This window comes from Anomaloglossus baeobatrachus, chromosome 7 (assembly GCF_048569485.1).
Source record: "Anomaloglossus baeobatrachus isolate aAnoBae1 chromosome 7, aAnoBae1.hap1, whole genome shotgun sequence".
Taxonomy (NCBI): domain Eukaryota; kingdom Metazoa; phylum Chordata; class Amphibia; order Anura; family Aromobatidae; genus Anomaloglossus; species Anomaloglossus baeobatrachus.
The window spans coordinates 165358163-165381624 of record NC_134359.1 but is presented as its reverse complement, the minus strand read 5'-3'; the positions used below and the strand labels follow the sequence as shown (position 1 = coordinate 165381624).

General features: G+C 50.4%; 1 protein-coding gene across 1 annotated transcript in view; it reads left to right on the top strand.

Annotated features, from left to right (window-relative positions):
* The first annotated feature begins 398 nt into the window (after positions 1–398).
* SGO2 (shugoshin 2) overlaps positions 399–23462 on the top strand; it is a 170526-nt gene continuing 147462 nt past the window's right edge. Inside the window, exons 1-2 of the mRNA XM_075317793.1 lie at positions 399–485; positions 14192–14348. Of these exons, the coding sequence (XP_075173908.1) occupies positions 14213–14348 (136 nt within the window). The 5' untranslated portion in view covers positions 399–485; positions 14192–14212. The remainder of the gene's footprint in view (positions 486–14191; positions 14349–23462) is intronic.

The window sequence follows — 23462 nt, the reverse complement described above, 5'->3', positions numbered from 1 at the left end:
GAGCGGCTAACAGTATGATGACACATGGCTGAGCCGGCTCACACTCGAAGTAGAGAGGGTCATTAGCATATCGCTTCTATAAATAAAAAAAACTAAAAGACGTAAATCAATCAGCACAGAGCTCCACCATAGAGCACTTCACAGCACTTAACAGGAGGACGCGCCCACGCCTCACTGCCGGCAGCACCAGCACAAGATGCTCAGATCTGCACTGGGCTGAGGAGCCCCGCCATATACCAGGGACATCAGCACCTCACGAAATCAACTCCATGCAAGACGCTTGGAAACCACGCCTACTGTGCATTTGGATTGGTCGCTCTACAAAGTAGTACTTGTGCGCATGCGCCCTCATTGAGCTCGATATTTGAATTTGTGTTTTTTTTTTTTTATGACGACTGGAGGTAACGGTGTGAGTGTATGCTGAGGAGAGCGCACAGTGCGGTGCGGCCTCTTGTACGGCCTCGGTCTGCGTATTACACGTGACGGTATGTGACTGCGCCATGCTACTACCTGCTGCTCCGAAGTTATTACCGGCGTGAGTGCTGTCCCCGCGCCTGTCCGCTCTCCTGAGTGCCGGGAGCCGTCCGCCCTGTGCACAGCTCGGATCTCGGTCACAGCCGCTCCCAGGCGTCCAGCGCTGCCGGTTATGGGGTGCTCAGCTGCCCATCTGTATGGCGTCTGCCATGGATATTACACACGGGGGCCTGTGTGCTGCACGGAGTGCAGTCAGAAACGCACGCACTGTGCGAGGTGTGAACGGAGACGTTAGACATCGTAGCTAATAATTGGCGCTCGTGTGACTGGTGCACACGGTCGTTGTGACATATGGAACGGTGGTCTCCTGCCCAGTCCCGCAGCACTGTGATCCGCAGAATACAGATCACACACAGGTTTTCATGGGTCCAGTACATATAACAGGAGCTGGAAACACATTTAGCTTTATAAGGCTAAGTTCACACATCCTGTGTTTTCAATCCGTCAGGTCCGTCAGCAACGGATCAGTCATTTTCAAGATGTCAACTGATGCAACTGATGTGTTTTTCACAGGAATCCTGTGAAAAAACGGATCAGTTGCGTCCGTTACATCCGCTGTGCGTCCGTTTTTTGATGGATCAGTCATGATCCGTCTGTGTTTGGGACAGCCCAGTGGGCGTGCCAAGCATGCTGGGCATGCTCAGTAGAGCATGACGGAATCCTGCGCTGGATTCCGTTGTAAGACGGATTACGACGGAATCCAGCACCATAGACATGCATTACAAGCTTGACGGATGGCGACGGATTCCTGCGCGGCGCGTTAATTTTGACGGCCCGAAAAACGTTACATTCTGCGTTGCTACCCGCTCGGCGGTCAGTCAAAAACGACGGACCGCGACGCAGCGGATGCAACGCAGGGTCATCAGTCGCAATCCGTCGCTAATAGAAGTCTATGGGGAAATACAGGATTCCTGCAAAATATTTTGCAGGTTACCGTAATTCCCCAAGGCGACGGATTGTGACTGATGCAAAACACAGGATGTGTGAACTTAGCCTTACTCACATCAGGGGTTTATTACATAAGGATTTATTTTTTCTGGTGGTTCGCCAGTGTACTCTATATTATTGATCAAATCCAGGGGCTGGCTAGCACGTTTCAGCCTGGGGGGCAATCATAAGGCAGTGGCCCTCAAGTTGCGATGGCCCACCTTGCTCTGTTCACACTAGAAAAAGGATTTCTCTCAAGAAATTTCTTGCGTCTAAAAGATTGGTGCACTTACGGTACTTGGGTTTTTTTTTACCACTATCAATGGCAAAAAACGCAGGTACCTGCAGAAAAGAAGTGACGTGCACATTCTTTTTCTCAAGAAATTCTGCAGAAAGAATATTCTTGAGAAAAAAACGCAGTGTGCGCTCAGCCACTTTTTTTTTCCTGTACGTTTTGCTGGGAAATGTCTGCAGAAAGGTTACAACCATTTTCTCAAGAAATTTCTGCAGCAAAAATGCAAAAAAGTGGGTAAAAATGCAGTGTGCGCAAAGGGCCTTAGGCTCGGTGCCCACGTGGTGTATTTTCATGCAGTTACGCTGCGTTCTGCACCGCAGCTTAACTGCATGCGTCCTGCGTCCCTAGCACAATCTATGAAGATTGTGCCTAATCCATGCCCACGTTGCGTATCACAATGCAGCCTTCGGCTGCTGCCGAAGCGCTGCATTCTAAAAAGCAACATGTCACTTCTTTCATGCACTTTGGATGCAGGTCCCGCTCTATGGGAGGGGCTGCATCCACAGCGCATGAAATCGGCTTTTCATTACGGTCTGTTTCTGCAGCGATTTGAAGCGCACGTGTGCTGTTCAAATTGCTGCAGAAATTTCTGCAGGTACAGAACGCAACGTGGGCACATAGCCTTAAGGGTACTTTACATGCTGTGACATCACTAGCGATCTCATTAGCAATGTGAAATTCTAGATCGCAAGTGCGATCTTTTGAGATCGCACATAGGTCATTTTACGCATGTGAGATCTCGAAAGATCGCACTTGCGATCTAGAATTTCACATCGCTAACGAGATCGCTAGCAATGTCGCAGCATGTAAATTGTAAAGTACCCTTTAGTCTGTTTATCTATGGCCGCTGCATTCAAGCAGCATTGGTAACAGGCTTTATGAACAGACTGGTACATGTACTGTATATTGGAACAAAAACGCGCTTACTGCTTACATAGATACTGCAACAGAACCAAGATGACTACATAGATACGGAAACTGCAAGGAGCTTACTAGAGATATGGGAACAGAACCAAGCTTACTACAGAGATACCAGATCAGAACCCAGCTTACTACGAGATAAGGGAGCAGAACTGAGCTTACTACAGAGATATCAGAACCAAGCTTACCACAGAGATAAAATCAGAACCGAGCTGCTTATAGAGATATGAGATCACAACTGAGCTTACTACAGAGATAAGGGAGCTGAACCCAGCTTACTACAGAGATAAGGGAGCTGAACCCAGCTTACTACAGAGATAAGGGAGCTGAACTGAGCTTACTACAGAGATAAGGGAGCTGAACTGAGCTTACTACAGAGATAAGGGAGCTGAACTGAGCTTACTACAGAGATAAGGGAGCTGAACTGAGCTTACTACAGAGATAAGGGAGCTGAACCGAGCTTACTACAGAGATAAGGGAGCTGAACCGAGCTTACTACAGAGATAAGGGAGCTGAACCGAGCTTACTACAGAGATAAGGGAGCTGAACCGAGCTTACTACAGAGATAAGGGAGCTGAACCGAGCTTACTACAGAGATAAGGGAGCTGAACCGAGCTTACTACAGAGATAAGGGAGCTGAACCGAGCTTACTACAGAGATAAGGGAGCTGAACCGAGCTTACTACAGAGATAAGGGAGCTGAACCGAGCTTACTACAGAGATAAGGGAGCTGAACCGAGCTTACTACAGAGATAAGGGAGCTGAACCGAGCTTACTACAGAGATAAGGGAGCTGAACCGAGCTTACTACAGAGATAAGGGAGCTGAACCGAGCTTACTACAGAGATAAGGGAGCTGAACCGAGCTTACTACAGAGATAAGGGAGCTGAACCGAGCTTACTACAGAGATAAGGGAGCTGAACCGAGCTTACTACAGAGATAAGGGAGCTGAACCGAGCTTACTACAGAGATAAGGGAGCTGAACCGAGCTTACTACAGAGATAAGGGAGCTGAACCGAGCTTGCTGTAGCGCTATGGGACAGAACCGAGCTTACTGTACCCATACAGGAACAAAATTGTACTTGGTCTACTACATAGAAATAGCAACAGAACCAAGCCTCCTACGTAACTACGGGAACAGAACAAGCTTACTGCATACACATAGTACCAGAACTAACCTTACTGCTAAATATGGTACAATAACTGAGCCTACTGTATAGCTATAGGAGCAAAACCATGCGTACTACATAGATACAGTACCGTAACCCAGCTAACTATATGTACAACAATTACAAAAGCTTATCCTATATTTTCAATGTTAAACTTGTACAAAACACGGATGGCACACGGGCTATACACTGATGCTATCTGTGTGCTGTACGTGTTTTTCACGGCCCCATAGACTTCTTGGCCCTTGTCATCTGCGTTACCGAATATAAAACAGATGTCTCCGTAGGGATCACACACTGTCAGTGTAAACACGCGGACATGCAAGCCGCATTATAAGTTATAATGGCTACGTGTGGTAACCATGGAAAAAGCGGATACAACACGTACCAGATAGACACGTGAAGGAGGTCATAAGGTGGTGACATAGCTACGTCACAGTGCAGATGTTAATTTCACTTTTTTCTTTTCAGAAACATGGAAAGGCAACTGAAATTCCCTAACACATGTGAGTGAGCCCTTAGGGCTGCGTACTCATGGTCAGTGTCAGCAGCGTCTTGGACTCAGAGTGTTTTCACTGAGTCCAAAATGTTGTGTTGTACAGTAGAAGCACAGTGGATGGTTTTATAGAAATCTCCGGCCCGCTGGGCATTTAGACGCTCTATAAACTGACCTGTTGTGCTGCTTTCTTATCCTCAGCATATCAATTTATTCTAACAGCGATGCTAGTGCTCTGAGTGGGAGAATACAGTGAAAATCCACTGACAGGTCACTCTGATGGTGTGCATGGACAGCGCAATCTCCCGCCCAGGAGACTAGCGTCTCCACCAGAGAAAGTACAGTCATGGCCAAAAGTTTTGAGAATGCTACAAATATTAATTTTTACAAAGTCTACTGCTTAAGTTTTTCTAATGGCAATTTGAATACACTGCAGAATGTCATAAAGAGTGATCAGCTTAACAGCAATTACTTGCAAAGTCAATATTGGCTAAGAAAATAAACTTTAACCCCCAAAATACATTTCAACATCATTTCATTCCTGCCTTAAAAGGAGCAGCTAACATTGTTTGTGATTGTTCCATTAACACAGGTGTGGGTGTTGATGAGAACAGGGCTGGCGATCAATCAGTCATGATTAAGTAAGAATGACACCACTGGACACTTTAAAAGGAGGCTGGTGCTTGGTATCATTGTTTCTCTTCAGCTAACCATGGTTATCTCTAAAGAAACACGTGCAGCCATCATTGCTCTGCACAAAAATGGCCTAACAGGGAAGAGTATCGCAACTACAAAGATTGCACCTCAGTCAACAATCTATCGCATCATCAAGAACTTCAAGGAAAGAGCTTCCATTGTTGCCAAAAAGGCTCCAGGGCACCCAAGAAGGACCAGCAAACGCCAGGACCGTATCTTAAAACTGTTTCAGCTGCAGGATCGGACTACCAGCAGTGGCAAGCTAGCTCAGCAATGGCAGCAGGCTGGCGTGAGTGCTTCTGCACGCACTGTGAGGCGGAGACTCTTTGAGCAAGGCCTGGTTTCAAGGAGGGCAGCAAAGAAGCCACTTCTCTCCAGAAAAAACATCAGGGACCGACTGATATTCTGCAAAAGGTACAGGGAGTGGACTGCTGAGGACTGGGGTAAAGTCATTTTCTCAGATGAATCCCCTTTTCGATTGTTTGGGACATCTGGAAAACAGTTTATTAGGAGAAGAGGTGGTGAGCACTACCACCAGTCTTGTCTCATGCCAACTGTTAAGCATCCTGAAACGATTCATGTGTGGGGTTGCTTCTCAGCCAAGGGAATCAGCTCACTCACAGTCTTGCCTAAAAACACAGCCATGAATAAAGAATGGTACCAGAATGTCCTCCAAGAGAAACTTCTCCGAACTGTCCAAGAGCAGTTTGGCGCCCAACAATGCCTTTTCCAGCATGATGGAGCACCTTGCCATAAAGCAAAGGTGATCACTAATTGGCTCATGGAACAAAACATATAGAGATTTTGGGTCCATGGCCTGGAAACTCCCCAGATCTTAATCCCATTGAAAACTTGTGGGAAATCATCAAGAGACGGGTGGACAAACAAAAACCAACAAATTCTGGCAAAATGCAAGCATTGCTTATGCAAGAATGGACAGCTATCAGTCAGGATTTGGTCCAGAAGTTGATTGAGAGCATGCCAGGGAGAATTTCTGAGGTCCTGAAGAAGGGTCAACACTGCAAATATTGACTTGCTGCATTAACTCATTCTGTCAATATAGTCCAACAATAGAGATAGGGCAGCACTCACCAACGTCCAGTAAAAAAGACTTTATTCATGGTGCAGGTAAAAAGGCAGGAGCAGAGTTGACAGCAGGGCCCCCTCATGGACAACAGCCGTTTCGCGTGTACTCACGCTTCCTCGGGTCGGACCCGAGGAAGCGTGAGTACACGTGAAACGGCTGTCGTCCATGAGGGGGCCCTGCTGTCAACTCTGCTCCTGCCTTTTTACCTGCACCATGAATAAATTAAGTCTTTTTTATTGGACGTTGGTGAGTGCTGTACTATCTCTATTGTTGGACTCTATCCAAGAACTTTTTTTGCTTGGGGGATAAGCACCACCTGCCCAGTGTATGTGGAGGATTACCGCCTGCCGTCTACACAAGCAACACGGCTGATGCCCAGGGATGGGTAGCTGCGGCAATTTCTGTTGATTGATCTGCATTCATTCTGTCAATATAACCTTTAATTATATTTCTGTATGTGATGTAAACATCAGACGAACACCATTAAAAACCAGAGGGCAACAGATCATGTAAAAATATAATTTTGGTGTCGTTCTCAAAACTTTTGGCCATGACTGTACGCTGCGTCCAGATCGTGAAGACGCCTGATGGTGGTCACTCACCCATACAGATTTAGTGTTGTGCCCTAAAGATAAAAATGTTTTACACATATACCACAAAACACTACATGCCCATGGTCTAGACATGCTGTGTCCTGGACACAGCATGTCCTCTCCTGTGGGGCCGCGAGTGCTCTCCGCAGGGACCACAGCAACTTGTGCCCACAGTCAGGGTTCGGGCCGCTGTGGTCTCTGTCTTCTGTACTCTGTGGAGACACTTGTGGCTGCACATCGATAAATTGACATGCCAGGGCTCAGGAAGCGGCACCACAGGTCAGTTTTCACTGTGGGCTGTGCACGCACAGTGGACATAGGATTTCTAGAAATGCCATCCACTGCTTGTACTGTACAATGCAGCGAAAACACTGAATCCAAAATGCTGTGAATCCTGATGGTCGGAACGCAGCCTTACATAGAGGCATCTTACACACATACACAACCCCAGAAACACGGATATGTAAACATACAGTGCAGACGTGTACACATATACAGACATGTACACCGACACGGCATAGACGTGCACACACAGCATACAGCAATATCCACATACGTATACACAGACACCCACGGCGTACGGCCGTGTGCACCCACACACACGGCGTACGGCCGTGTGCACCCACACACACACACACACGGCGTACGGCCGTGTGCACCCACGGCGTACGGCCGCGTGCACCCACGGCGTACGGCCGTGTGCACCCACGCGTACACACGCTGCGTACGGCCGTGAGCACACACACACACACGCGGCGTACGGCCGTGTGCGCGCACACACACCCAGCGCGTACGGTCGTGTGCGCACACACACAGCGCGTACGGCCGTGTGCGCGCGCACACACACACAGCGCGTACGGCCGTGTGCGCACACACACACACGGCGTACGGCCGTGTACACGCACACACGGCGTACGGCCGTGCGCACACACACACGGCGTACGGCCGTGTGCACGCACGGCGTACGACCGTGTGCACGCACGGCGTACGGCCGTGTGCACGCACACGCACGGCGTGCGTCCGTGTGCACACACACGCAAGGCGTACGGCCGTGTGCACACACACGCAAGGCGTACGGCCGTGTGCACACACACGCAAGGCGTACGGCCGTGTGCACACACACGCAAGGCGTACGGCCGTGTGCACACACACACGGCGTACGGCCGTCTGCACACACACACACACGGCGTACGGCCGTGCGCACGCACACACGGCGTACGGCCGTGCGCACGCACACACGGCGTACGGCCGTGCGCACGCACACACGGCGTACGGCCGTGCGCACGCACACACGGCGTACGGCCGTGTGCACACACGGCATACGGCCGTGCGCACACACACACACGGCGTACGGCCGTGCGCACACACACACGGCGTACGGCCGTGTGCACACACACACACACGGCGTACGGCCGTCTGCACACACACACACACGGCGTACGGCCGTGCGCACGCACACACGGCGTACGGCCGTGCGCACGCACACACGGCGTACGGCCGTGCGCACGCACACACGGCGTACGGCCGTGCGCACGCACACACGGCGTACGGCCGTGCGCACGCACACACGGCGTACGGCCGTGCGCACGCACACACGGCGTACGGCCGTGCGCACGCACACACGGCGTACGGCCGTGCACACGCACACACGGCGTACGGCCGTGTGCACACACGGCGTACGGCCGTGCGCACACACACACACGGCGTACGGCCGTGCGCACACACACACGGCGTACGGCCGTGCGCACACACGGCGTACGGCCGTGCGCACACACACACACGGCGTACGGCCGTGCGCACACACACACGGCGTACGGCCGTGCGCACACACACACGGCGTACGGCCGTCTGCACACACGCACACACGGCGTACGGCCGTGCGCACGCACACACGGCGTACGGCCGTGCGCACGCACACACGGCGTACGGCCGTGCGCACGCACACACGGCGTACGGCCGTGCGCACGCACACACGGCGTACGGCCGTGCGCACGCACACACGGCGTACGGCCGTGCGCACGCACACACGGCGTACGGCCGTGCGCACGCACACACGGCGTACGGCCGTGCGCACGCACACACGGCGTACGGCCGTGCGCACGCACACACGGCGTACGGCCGTGCGCACACACACACACGGCGTACGGTGCGTGTGTGTGCGCACACGGCTGTACGCGCTGTGTGTGTGTGTGCGCGCTGCCGCTGCGTACGGCCGTGTGCGCCCACACACGGCGTACGGCCGTGTGCGCCCACACACGGCGTACGGCCGTGTGCGCCCACACACGGCGTACGGCCGTGTGCGCCCACACACGGCGTACGGCCGTGTGCGCCCACACACGGCGTACGGCCGTGTGCGCCCACACACACACACCCACTGCGTACGGCCGTGTGCGCCCACACACACACGGCGTACGGCCGTGTGCACCCACACACACACACGGCGTACGGCCGTGTGCACCCACACACACACACGGCGTACGGCCGTGTGCACCCACACACACACACGGCGTACGGCCGTGTGCACCCACACACACACACGGCGTACGGCCGTGTGCACCCACACACACACACGGCGTACGGCCGTGTGCACCCACACACACACGGCGTACGGCCGTGTGCACCTACACACAGCGCGAACGGCCGTGTGTGCGCACACACACACACACACGCAGCGTAGGGCCGTGTGCACAGTCTGTATACAGACTCCTGAGGAGGAGGAGTGGGGCGCCCAGACCCTCCTTACCAGAAACTAGGGGCTCCCACTGTCTCTTACCTGTCCAGTGGATACAGTTCAGTTTTGTAAGGTCCTTCCTCTTTAAAGGGGTGTCTGGTCTAAACTGCAAGCCTTCAGTTTCTCCGTGTGACTCTGGTGTCTGAGTCAGGAACGGCGATCATGTGGACTCGAGTATGCGATATGCAGAGACTGGTGCAAAAGTCGTCTAGACTGCTTCCGGTGCATTAAATGCAAGTGTATTGCACGAGGCTGGGGGGGGGGGGGGTGGAGGAAACATGCATGCCAGGATGGAGGAAACATGCATGCCAGGATGGGAAAACATGCATGCCAGGATGGAGGAAACATGCATGCCAGGATGGAGGAAACATGCATGCCAGGATGGAGGAAACGTGCTTGCCAGGATGGAGGAAACGTGCTTGCCAGGATGGAGGAAACGTGCTTGCCAGGATGGAGGAAACGTGCATGCCAGGATGGAGGAGACGTGCATGCCAGGATGGAGGAGACGTGCATGCCAGGATGGAGGAGACGTGCATGCCAGGATGGAGGAGACGTGCATGCCAGGATGGAGGAGACGTGCATGCCAGGATGGAGGAGACGTGCCATGATAGGGTACATTTACCAGGAAGGGGTAAATTAACCAGGATGGAGGACATTTACCAGGAATGGGGTACATGCCGGGATGGGGGAACATTTACCAGGATGGAGGACATTTACCAGGAATGGGGTACATGCCATGATGGGGGAACATTTACAAGGATGGGCAATATGTCAGGATGGGGTACATTTACCAGCATGAGGGAACATGCCAGAATGGGTAATATTTACCAGGATGGAGGACATTTACCAGGATGGGGCCGTGATAGGGACAAATATACCAGAATGTAGGAAATATATATCAGGATGGGGACATGTTTACCAGGAAGTGGCCGAGGAAGGGGGACTTAACTACACAATGAAGGGGAGGGGAGCCACTCGTACGTCTTTATGGGATTTTAAGATGTTCAGACTTTGAAATGTAGATGTGGATTACAGGGTGACCTCTGATTGCATTCCAGGCTAAAATCTCTGTGTAATATGCTGCAATTTTTTCCAGAAAGATTAATCCAACTGCTGTGTCTGGAAAGGGCAGGGGCTCAACTTCAATGTGTGGTAAGCATGAGCGTGATGCCCCTGCTGAAGAGAAGATGGCAAAGGTAAGGTTAAAATCAATTATTTACATGATAGGATTGGTTGGCACTTCGGAAAAAAAATTGGGTTTAGGGCTACAGTTTGGGCACTCGGCCTGTAAAAGGTTCGCCATGACTGGTCTAGTCGGATTTTGGCCGGGAGTGTGTGTATCACATACTCTGGGCCATATGACCGCCGTTCACGGCTCTGACACCAGAGAATCCTCAGTGTGCACGATGTAAGGATTCCCAAGTCTGCAGTCACATACATAGACTATAGACTTCCAGATTTAGACCGGACAACCCTTTAAAGAGCCTGTGACGTGCAATATGCATCAAGAACCATGAGTAGTTCTGGGTGCATATTAGTAATCCCTGCCTAACCGTCCCTGTATACACTAGCATAATTCTTAGAAAAAGATCCTTTATGACATGCTAGTGAGTGCAGGGACTAGTCACAAGGGATATAGTTCCTGCGCTCATTCTGCCCTCTTAGCATGTTAGCACGCCACTGTGGGCGTGCTAACATGCTATTCAATGCCCATTTGCTCAGCGTCATCAGTGGTGACGCGTGTACCTGTGTCCGCTGCCACTGCTTCAGAACGCTGGGTTTAGGGTTAGTTCGTGTGATCATAAGTCCCTGGCACTACTGGTCATACACACTAGACCTCTCTGAAGCCGGGATGCATACACCTGGCCTGACCAGAAGTGCCTGGCATTGTGATCAGCGGTGACAGTGGACACAGGTACGTGCGGAACCACTGATGATGCAATGGCAATGGGCATTAAATACAGTCATATGAAAAAGTTTGGGCACCCCTATTAATGTTAACCTTTTTTCTTTATAACAAGTTGGGTTTTTACAACAGCTATTTGTTTCATATACCTAATAACTGATGGACTCAGTAATATTTCTGGATTGAAATGAGGTTTATTGTATTAAAAGAAAATGTGCAATCCACATTTAAAGAAAATTTGATCGGTGCAAAAGTGTGGGCACCTCAACATAAAAGTGACATTTAATATTTTGTAGATCCTCCTTTTGCAAAAATAACAGCTTCTAGTCGCTTCCTGTAGCTTTTAATGAGTTCCTGGATCCTGGATGAAGGTATATTTGACCATTCCTGTTTACAAAACAATTTCAGTTCAATTAAGTTTGATGGTCGCCGAGCATGGACAGCACGCTTCAAATCATCCCACAGATGTTCAATGATATTCAGGTCTGGGGACTGGGATGGCCATTCCAGAACATTGTAATTGTTCCTCTGCATGAATGCCTGAGTAGATTTGGATCGGTGTTTTGGATCATTGTCTTGCTGAAATATCCGTCCCCTGCTTAACTTCAACTTCGTCACTGATTCTTGCACATTATTGTCAAGAATCTGCTGATACTGAGTTGAATCCATGCGAACCTCAACTTTAACAAGATTCCCGGTGCCGGTATTGGCCACACAGCCCCAAAGCTTGATGGAACCTCCACCAAATTTTACTGTGGGTAGCAAGTGCTTTTCTTGGAATGCCGTGGTTTTTTTGCCTCCATGCAGAACGCCTTTTTGTATGACCAAACAACTCAATCTTTGTTTCATCAGTCCACAGGACCTTCTTCCAAAATGTAACTGGCTTGTCCAAATGTGATTTTGCATACCGCAGGCGACTGTGGCGTGCTTGCAAAAACGGCTTCTTTTGCATCACTCTCCCATACAGCTTCTCCTTGTGCAAAGTGCGCTGTATTGTTGACCGATGCACATTGACACCATCTGCAGCAAGATGATGCTGCAGGTCTTTGGAGGTGGTCTGTGGATTGTCCTTAACTGTTCTCACCATTCTTCTTCTCTGCCTTTTGTGATATTTTTCTTGGCCTGCCACTTCTGGGCTTAATAAGAACTGTACCTGTGTTTTTCCATTTCCTTACTATGTTCCTCACAGTGGAAACTGACAGTTTAAATCTCTGAGACAACTTTTTGTATTCTTCCCCTGAACAACTATGTTGAATAATCTTTGATTTCAGATCATTTGAGAGTTGTTTTGAGGAGCCCATGATGCCCACTCTTCATAGGAGATTCAAATAGGAAAACTACTTGCAAGTGGCCACCTTAAATACATTTTCTCATGATTGGATACACCTGCCTATGAAGTTCAAAGCTCAATGAGGTTACAAAACCAATTTAGTGCTTTAGTAAGTCAGTAAAAAGTAGTTAGGAGTGTTCAAATCAAGAAATTGATAAGGGTGCCCATACTTTTGCACCGGTCAAATTTTGTTTAAATGCGGATTGCACATTTTCTGTTAGTACAATAAACCTCATTTCAATCCAGAAATATTACTCAGTCCATCAGTTATTAAATATATGAAACTGAAATAGCTGTTACAAAAACCCAAATTGTTAAAAAGAAAAAAGGATAACATTAATAGGGGTGCCCAAACTTTTTCAAATGACTGTAGCATGTTAGCATGCACACAGGGCTAAGAGTGCAGAATGAGCACAGGAACTAGTGCCCTTGTGACTAGTCACTGTGCTCATTACCATATTATCTTTAGAAATACTTTATCTAGAGATCTCTTTATCTATGCTACTAGACACAGGGATGGTTAGGCAGGGGATAGCAATATGCACCCAGAACTGCTTGTGGTTCTGGGTGTATATTGTAACAGACAGGTTCCCTTTTAAGGTTGAGACTACACAGTGGCACAGCCTGTACAGCCAAAGATTGCCAGGTGTGGTATCCACATCACAGCACAATTCAATTTATAGCGGCCATGTGACCCCAGGGTAAATGCCACAAGGAAGGTGTGAAGATCAGACTCGGTTGGGTTGTCTGGGACTTGTCTGTCATGGAGCCCTCGGTGAATTCACCTGTATTGCCGGGTAGCTGACCTCATTATTTCCCCTATTGAGAGAATTTTATTTTCCATCCTCTGTGGCTCATCTGTACACGGCTTTGTACTATTATCACTCAGGCTCTGCTCTAATGTTTATGTGACCTGATATTATTTGTACATGCTGAATGTTCCATCCTGGGAAACCTTAGGGCATGTGCCCACGGGAGCTTTTAACTGCGGATTTGTCCGTGGAAAACCTGCGGACTTTTCTGGATATTCCAGATAATTCCGCAGGTTTCAGCATGTACCGACACTCCCCATGTTATCCTATGGGGAGTGTCTATGTCCACGCTGCGGAAAGTGCGGTTGCAGAAGATCCTGCGGATCTCCCGCAGCCGCACATAACTGCATGTCAATTATTCGTGCGGAATTACCTGCGGAGATCCCGGCCCTCCGCTATGGAGATAGAGGCCGGGACGTCCACAGGTAATTCACTTGAAAGTCGGCATGTTTACCGCTGCTATATCGCTGGCATCCTGCAGCTAAAAATAGCTGCGGATCGCCGGCGGGCAGCTGCGGGAAACATGCTGCTGTACCTGCGGAGACATCCGCAGCTACGATCTCCCGTGGGCACATGCCCTAACACCCCTGAACAAGAAAGTGGGAGAACTTAGAATTGGCTGAATGGAAATTGGCACATGAGTGATTTGTTTTCAGTGGGTGATGTGATCTCACAGTAATCTCTCTTTATCTACAGAATAGATGCAACCTCCGCACAATGGATGTTACATCCAGTTCCTCCATTTCCACTTTACAGTCTGTAAAGGAGCGAGTGCGAGAAAAACTCAATGGGTCTCTGAAGGCTGTAAAGCTGCAAACGTCTTTTGCTGCAAAAATCAAGACAAAGACCTTAAGTAAGTATAAAAGCCTTGTACTGTGTGAGATTTGTAGACCTGAAAAGGAGAGCGCATCATACTGTGCAAACCACTACCAGATCAAAGTGATTTACTTAACGGGAATATGTCACCAGGTTTTAACCACCTAATCTGAGAGCAGCATAACATAGGGGCAGAGATCTTGATTCCAGCAATGTCACTTACTGGGCTGGTTAGTGGAGTTCTGATAAAATCATTGTTTAATCAGCAGTAGATTATTGGACTACTTGGCCTGCTGCCCGGTAGTTGAGCATATTCATGAGCTCTGTATAACCCTGACCCTACCACTGATTACAGTATACACAGAGACCTGCCAGTCACTGCTGAGGGCAGGGTTTATGACTCGCCCACCCCAGGGCTATGGGACACCCGGTGCCCGACCGGACTAGTCCGGGGATCGTCAGTGGTGGCTGGGCCCGACTCCGTGGCCCTGGTGGGTGTCAATTAAATATGGCTGGTGAATAAAGTTTATGGTTGTCGTGACGCCACCTGTGGTTTGCGGCTATTAAGCCGCCGCTGCTGTATGGGGCCTCCGGGGCTGATGGAATGGCAGCTTGGATGGTCCTGCTCCCCACAGGTGGAGCGGTACCCCGGGGCAACAGTTGGTGCTCGTGAGAGTCTATGGTGTGATGGAAGTCTATGCAGATGAAATAACAGAGGCAACACCAGGGACTGCAGTTTCAAGATGTTTACTCACAGTTGGTTATTTGACACGGCAGCTGTCCGGTAGCCCACTGGTGTGCTGGAATCCCCTGTCGGGGACCTCCGCCGATCCCGGGTAGATCTGGGGGTAAATACCAGTGCACCCCTCTGTGTTTCTTCTCCGCTGACTTCTCTAGCCTTGCCCTTGTTGGATGAACCTGGCTCGGCCTCCTCTGCAGCCTCCGGGCTGGGAGCTCGCCTGTCAGTTATTTGCCCCTTTTCTAGAGGTTCGTTCTGCTGTGGGCTGTGGTCCGGGGAGCATGCAGCTTCCCTGGACCTCGGTTGTTAACCTTTGGAGTTGACTTCTCCTCCTCCTCCTCCTCCAGTGACTAGGGACCGTCCCCTGGATGCAGCTTGATCCCTCCACCAATGTTCCTGTGGAACAGGCCACCAGCTCAAAAGCTATCTGTGGCCCTGGAATCCTTTCGTTCCCTGCTTGGTGTCACCTGGACCCTCAAAGTCCCCAGGGTCTTCACCAGGAAGCGTCACTTTCTTCTCTTAGCTCCTGTCTGACTAGAGCTTTCTTTCTACTTCTCCTTCACGTCTGCCTCCCGCAGACCTCCTCCTCCTTCCTCCCTCTCCAACTTCAACTGACTACACTTAACCTTCCTTTCCAGGACCACATGACAGCACCACAGGAGTTGCTTCCTCCGCCCTCTACAGGGACAGGAACACAAGAGGTTAAAAACCCCTCCCCCTCCCAACCTCTCCAGTGTTTTTCCTGTCCCTGTACAGGACAGACGTAGGAACTTACCGGGATGTACGGGGTCCAGGTGGATTTGGGGGGTGCTCCGCGCTCTCTCCTTCCAGCCTGTCAAAACGCCCCAGGCCGACACCTCGCAGCGCGGGGTCCCTCGGCCGCGCCGGTCGAGCAGGAGCTCCCGGCGCCTGCCGCTTCCCTCCTGGGGGAGGGCTCTCGGCCTCCTGCCTCCAGCCACACGATGCTTCCGGGCACGGAGTGGAGAACGCCGGCGCATGCGCAGACGCTGCACTTCCGGTTTCCGGGCGGCCGAAAATTTGGCGCGAAATTCAAATCGGGAGTTGGACGGCAGGATGATGACCGGGCACCTTCACTCAGGTAAATAAAACCTGGAAGGGTATTGGGGGGAGTACATTGTTTTTCGTTTGGCTCTGCCCTCCAGCACTGCCTGTGATGGATGAGAAAGAAAGTTCAGACACTAAAGCCCCTAAGGATGCCCAGGTCTCTGGAAGTGTCAGCCCTTCAGGGTTTCATTGCCCTGTAAGCCAGGAGACTTGTCTGAGCCTTGTTCTTTTTTGCAGGGTGGAGGTTCTTCTGTGGGTTCTGGCACCATCCCCAAAAAGAAATGTACCACTAAAGTTAAACGTTGTGCGGTGTGTGATGTTAAACTCCCTGACACCTGTGTTAAGAAGCTCTGCGAGACCTGTATTGCGAAACTGATCTCTGAGGAGCAGACTACCCTCCTGTCGGACATGAGGTCCATGATACGGGAGGAGGTTCAGGCTGTGGTTACAAGCCACGTCCCCCCCACCAGAGCCCCTGGCGCCTCCTAAACAAAAGCGTCCCCGCCATCTGTTAGAGTCCTCAGAGGAAGATGAGATGTCCAGGAACCCCGACTACCCAGGGGAAGATGAGGTCCTGGGTCCCTTGCCAGAGGAGGAGCGGCGTTACTTGTTTTCCGCAAGCAACACGGATGAGTTACTCCGTGCCGTACGGAGAACTATGATGGTGGAGGATACAGAAAAGCCGCGGACCATACAGGATGAAATGTTTGGGGGACTCCGGTCTCAGTGCCACAGGGTCTTTCCAGTAAATCACCATGTGCGTGCTATGATCCTGGACGAGTGGGAGGAGGCGGAGAAAAGATTGCTTGTTCCCAGGGACTTCAAAGCCAGACTGCCATTTGAACCCGACGACATCAAGGAATGGGAGGATGTTCCCAAAATTGATGTTCCCGTAGCGAAAGTCGCACGAAAGACGTCAATCCCGTTTGAGGACTCCTCGGGTCTCCGGGACCCCATGGATAGGAAGGCTGATGGCCTTCTTAAAAAAGCTTGGGAGGCTTCTGCAGCCACCATTAAGGCCAACATTGCCGCTACTTCCGTAACTCGGTCTATGTCCCGTTGGTTGTCGGACCTGGAAACTCAGGTTCGGGATCATGTCCCTAGAGACGCCATCTTGGAATCCCTTCCTCTGCTGAAGCTGGCAACCGGATTCATGGCAGATGCTTCCGCTGAGTCTGTGCGGTTTTCTGCCAGGAATGAGGCCCTTACTAATTCTGCCCGCAGGACCATATGGTTGAAAACCTGGTCTGGTGACGGAGCGTCCAAAAATAAGCTGTGCTCCATCCCCTTTTCGGGTGCCCGGGTGTTCGGTCCTGCTCTAGATGATATTCTAGAAAAAGCTTCCGATTAAAAATGGCGGTTTCCCGGAGGTTAGACCTCCACTTTCCCTTCCCTCCCGGAGGTTTAGTCCTGCTAGGCAGAACTATAAGGGTAGGGGGAAGACGGGCAGGTGGGGTTTCCATAAGGGCGGCCCAGATAGGCAACCCCACTTCGAACCCCGAAGAAAGCAGGATAGATCCTGACGCCATTATCGGGGGGAGGCTCAGCAAGTTTTTGGGCGACTGGCAAAAAATAACGTCCAATCCATGGGTCCTTCGAGTGGTGACGGAGGGTCTACGGATAGAATTTTCGGGGACCCCCCCCCCCCTACCAGATTCCTCCTGACGAAACCACAGTCGCAGTCCCTTGCCAACCGCCTATCGTCGGATGTGGATACCTTACTACACACTGGAGCAGTCCTCCCGGTTCCGATCTCAGAACAGTTCCAGTGCCACTATTCTTCCCTATTCTGTTCCCAAGCCCTCCAGAGAATTCCGGACGATCATAAATTTAAAGCCCCTCAATCGGTGGGTCCGGTACAAAAGATTCCGGATGGAATCAATCAAATCCACCTCTTCTCAACATGCATTCCGTCATGGCCACGGTAGATCTGAAAAACGCATACTACCACATAGCCATTCACCCACACTACCAGAAATACCTGAGATTTGCGTTAGAGAGGGACAGAGTAATGTATCATTTCCAGTTCTGGTGCCTTCCATTCGGGCTCTCTTCTGTTCCCAGGGTGTTCACGAAGATAATGACGGAAGTTGTAGCGCACCTGCGAAGATCCGACGTGTCCATCGTCCCTTACCTGGATGACCTTCTGCTGTTGGCGGATTCCCCGGAGGAGCTCTCCCGGTCAATCACTACCACCTTGGATCTGCTGACGTCCCTTGGCTGGATCATAAACGTTCAGAAGTCCAATCTCAGGGCGGAGACGAGAAAGGTGTTTCTGGGCATTCTTCTGGACTCTGATGCGCGAACATCCTTTTTGCCGTTTCAAAAAATAGTAGACATCAGGTCAAAAATTCGGAGCTTCGGCCGAAAGAACCAGTGCTCCGTCAGAGAGGCCATGAGCATCCTGGGCATGACTTCCTGCATCCAATGTGTTCGCTGGAGTCAGTTTCACTCCAGGCCACTCCAAAAGCTGATCCTGTCATACACTGTAGGGTCCCACTGGTCCCTACATTGCAAGATTTCCCTGACCCCTCAGGTCATTCAAGGTCTCAGATGGTGGATGTGCAAAAAAAATCTTCAATTGGGCGTTCTGTGGGACTGTTCGCCATGCGTCACGCTCACAACCGATGCAAGTCAGACGGGCTGGGGCGCCCATGTGAACTCCCTTTACTTTCAAGGCAGGTGGCCCCTGGAGGTGTCGACCCAGTCATCCAATTTCAGGGAGCTACAAGCGGTCTGGCAGGCTCTGCAGGCGGCTCCTCCCTTATTCCACGGTCGTCATGTTCGGGTCCTCTCGGACAATGTTACGATGGTAGCCTTCCTTCGTCATCAAGGGGGCTCTCGCCACCCACCCCTGCAGGCTCTGGCATCACGGATCTTTCAGTGGGCAGAACGCATGGTTCTCTCCATCTCGGCTGTCCATCTCAGGGGCTCGGACAACCATCTTGCAGACTTCCTGAGCAGGCGCACGATCGACCCCTCGGAATGGGAGCTGAAGGACAGTGTCTTTCAGGATCTAGTCAAACTATGGGGAAAACCCCAGGTGGATTTGTTTGTGTCCAGAACCAATGCCAAGCTGATAATCTTCTTTTCTCTGAATCCCCGGGATGCTCCTGCTGCGATCGACGCCATGGCCCAGCCATGGTCCGTGGGACTGGTGTATGCCATTCCACCCCTGCCGTTGCTCCCCATAGTACTCCGGAAGATTCAACAGGACGGCGCCCATGTAATTCTCATAGCCCCGTTTTGGCCCAAACGGAGCTGGTTCTCTTTACTCAGAAACCTGTCAGTTGCAGATCCGGTCCTCCTTCCCCTGACGGGCGATCTCCTCAGCCAGGGTCCAGTGCTTCACCCGGACCTGGATCACCTTCAGCTGTCGGCCTGGATCTTGAAGGGAGGTGTCTGAGACGAAAAGGCTTGTCGCTTGATGTCATCTCTACACTCCAGGCAAGTCGTAAGCAGATTACCCGGACCATCTACGGGAAGATCTGGAAGAAATTCTGCTCTTTTTTTGGGTGAAGAACCTGCTGACAGTTCTCGGCCTAATATTCCGAAACTCTTGGGTTTCCTACAACTGGGATTCCGCAAGGGTCTTACGCCTAGCACTTTGAAGGTCCAAATATCAGTGCTCAGCGTCTTCTTTGACATGCCACTGGCGTCCAATCCCTGGATTGCCAGATTCGTGAAGGGGATTCAGCGCCTTCGCCCTACAATTCGGCCCACAGTGCCTCCCTGGGATCTGACCTTGGTGCTCAATGGCCTTTGTGATTCTTCTTTTGAGCCCTTGTCTACCATTTCGATGGAACATTTGTCCTTCAAAACGGTGTTTTTAGTGGCCATCACCACGGCTAAGTGGATTGGTGAATTACAGGCTTTGTCTATCAGGGAGCCGTATCTTCAGCTTCTGGATGACAGAATTGTGCTGAAACTTGATCCGACGTTTCGCCCCAAGGTGGTCTCCTCTGCTAACCTAGAACAGGAAGTAGTTTTACCATCCTTCTGCCACAACTACACGAACCAAAAGGAACAGCGGCTGCATTCCTTGGATGTGAAGCGAATAGTGCTGAGCTATTTGGAGGCCACCCGGAACTGGAGATTGGACTCCACCTTATTCCTTCAGTTTAGGGGGAAAAATCGAGGCAAATCGGCATCTAAGGCTGTCTTGTCTCGATGGGTTAGGTCCACAATATCCTCAACCTATCAATTGGCGGGAAAGACCCCGCCTGATCACCTTAGAGCCCACTCCACTAGATCACCATCTACCACTTGGGCAGAAAGGGCGGGGGCTTCGCTAGACCAGATTTGCAAAACTGCCACTTGGTCAGGTCCCAACGCTTTTTGTAGACACTACAAGTTGGATTTTATGTCCTCCCACCAGACCTCGTTTGGTAGGAAGGTGCTCCAGGCAGTAGTCCCTCCCCCCCCCCCCCCACCTTAAGGATAAATTAATTTGGTATTCTCATGTGGTGCTGTCATGTGGTCCTGGAAAATAGGAATTACTACCTACCGGTAATGTTTCCAGGATCCATCATGACAGCACCCTTATTTCCCTCCCTTTTGTTTCTACTGCGTGTGCATTTACATTGTATGTAGCTCAAGCATGAATAAACGTGGTGTTATACCCATCCTGGTGTGGTACTTGGAAAGCCACTGGAGAGGTTGGGAGGGGGAGGGGTTTTTAACCTCTTGTGTTCCTGTCCCTGTAGAGGGCGGAGGAAGCAACTCCTGTGGTGCTGTCATGATGGATCCTGGAAACATCATTACCGGTAGGTAGTAATTTCTATTTTCTTTATCTGCTCTCGGGTGGCTCCTCCCACCTCCCCAGTTGCTAAGCTGCCACCCAATTGGAAAGGGGATGGGACTTACCGGCCCTCCCAGGCGAGCCAGCCACGAGGGTTGCTGCCACTATCCCCTATCCCTGTGTGTGCCTAACAATGGGTGTAGTGCGGATTTACCTGGGAACTGGCATGTACCCCTTTCCTTACCCAGGATGGGACATCACACCTCTGGATGGGGTGCAATGTCTCTGTGGCGACGGATCTCAGGGGCGCCACATTTACAGAGCTTCACATTCAAATCACTGCTAGATCTGCAGCAGAGAAAACAGTAATTTTATCAAAATGACAGCAAACGGCTCAGTAAGTGACACATCACTGTTATCAGTCGCTGTCCCTACATTATACTCTTAGATTCCGACATTCATAAGAGTAAATAACCACGGCACATCCAGCAGGTATCCCAAAAGTGCTTTATTTACATCCAATAGTGCATTAAAACAGCAGGCAGAGAGCCAGGTGCAGGTCTCCTGGGGACGATGGCCGTTTCGTACCTTTTGGTACTTCTGTGGTGGACCCGCAGAAGTACCAAAAGGTACGAAACGGCCGTCGTCCCCAGGAGACCTGCACCCGGCTCTCTGCCTGCTGTTTTAATTCACTATTGGATGTGAATAAAGCACTTTTGGGATATCTGCTGGATGTGCCGTGGTTTTCTACCCTTATTAATGTCTGCAAGTTCATCTTCTGCTTTTCCACGTGCACCCGGGACCCACACTGCATAAGGATCCAACGGGCTTACTCCTCACTGGCACCAAAAAGAAGGCACGACAAGATAGTGCAGAACTGCTTCTGATTGTCGTTTCATACTCTCAAATTCCCTTTAAAGAACATCTCCAGTAATACGAGGGGCTCCTATCTAAGTTTGGCTACTATCACACTAAAAAAAAAACTAAACGCTTTTTTTTACTAAATTTCTTGCATCACCGAATTTTGAAGGCTATAGTTGTTGTTTTTTTTTTTTAATTTTCTGCTGACAGTCATGTGTTGGCTTTTTTATGAATATTTTATTGGTACAGTTTTTTGCCACAATTATTTTTCACTTTCTATTCCAGTTTTTGAGAGGCAAAATCAAGAAGAAAGTCCAATTTTTTTTTTTTTTTTTTTTTTTTTTATTACCGTACTTTTTTGCTTTATAAGACGCACCTGATTATAAGACGCACCCCCAAATTTGGTGAAGGAAAAGAGAATTTTTTTTTTAATGTTAAATGGCATCCATCTTATAATGCCAGTGTCCGTCTAACAAATCATATAGGGTATATGTCCCTCATAGCCCCCCATCGTAAAATTAGCCCCCTTAATCTGGATATGGCCCCCTTGTGCTGGCACACGTTCCCCTGTGCTGCCCATGGCCCCCTATGGATTGCACACGTTTCCCCTGTGCTGCCCATGGCCCCCTATGGATTGCACACGTTCCCCCTGTGCTGCCCATGGATTGCAGACGTTCCCCCTGTGTGCTGCCCATGGATTGCAGACGTTCCCCGTGTGCTGCCCATGGATTGCAGACGTTCCCCCTGTGTGCTGCCCATGGATTGCAGACGTTCCCCCTGTGTGCTGCCCATGGATTGCAGACGTTCCCCCTGTGTGCTGCCCATGGATTGCAGACGTTCCCCCTGTGTGCTGCCCATGGATTGCAGACGTTCCCCCTGTGTGCTGCCCATGGATTGCAGACGTTCCCCCTGTGTGCTGCCCATGGATTGCAGACGTTCCCCCTGTGTGCTGCCCATGGATTGCAGACGTTCCCCCTGTGTGCTGCCCATGGATTGCAGACGTTCCCCCTGTGTGCTGCCCATGGATTGCAGACGTTCCCCCTGTGTGCTGCCCATGGATTGCAGACGTTCCCCCTGTGTGCTGCCCATGGATTGCAGACGTTCCCCCTGTGTGCTGCCCATAGTAAAATAAAATACTCTTTCCTTACCACCTCCAGCGCTGATCTCCCTCCTGTCTCCCTCCGTGCTTCTGCTCTCCTCCACTTCCTGGTTCATAGTGTCGGTCATGTGATCGGCACAGCAGAGTGACTTCATCTCTGCGTGCCTGATCACAGTGGAAGCAGGGACACCGGGGAGAAACGCTGGAGGGGGTAAGTTAAGCTTTTATTTTAGGATGAGCAGCAGCATGGGGGCCATATCTAACACATATAAAAAATGTACGGGGGAATATAATGAATATATATATATATATATATATATATATATATATATATTATATTATATTCCCCCGTATATTTTGCTTATAAGGCACACCCCCTACTTTCCCTCAAAATTTGGGGGAACAAAAAGTGCGTCTTATAAAGTGAAAAATACGGTATTTTTACGCCATTGACTGTGTCATAAAAGTGATAAGACAGGTTTATTCTTCAGGTCAATATGGTTACAGCGATACCATATTTACATTTTATTTTTTTTTTTGTTTTGCTGCTTTTACACCATAGAAAATATTTCATAAAAAAAAAAAAAGTTGTTGCATTGCTGTCTTCTGAGACCTGTGGCTTTTAGTTGCTGCGTTGCTGTCTTCT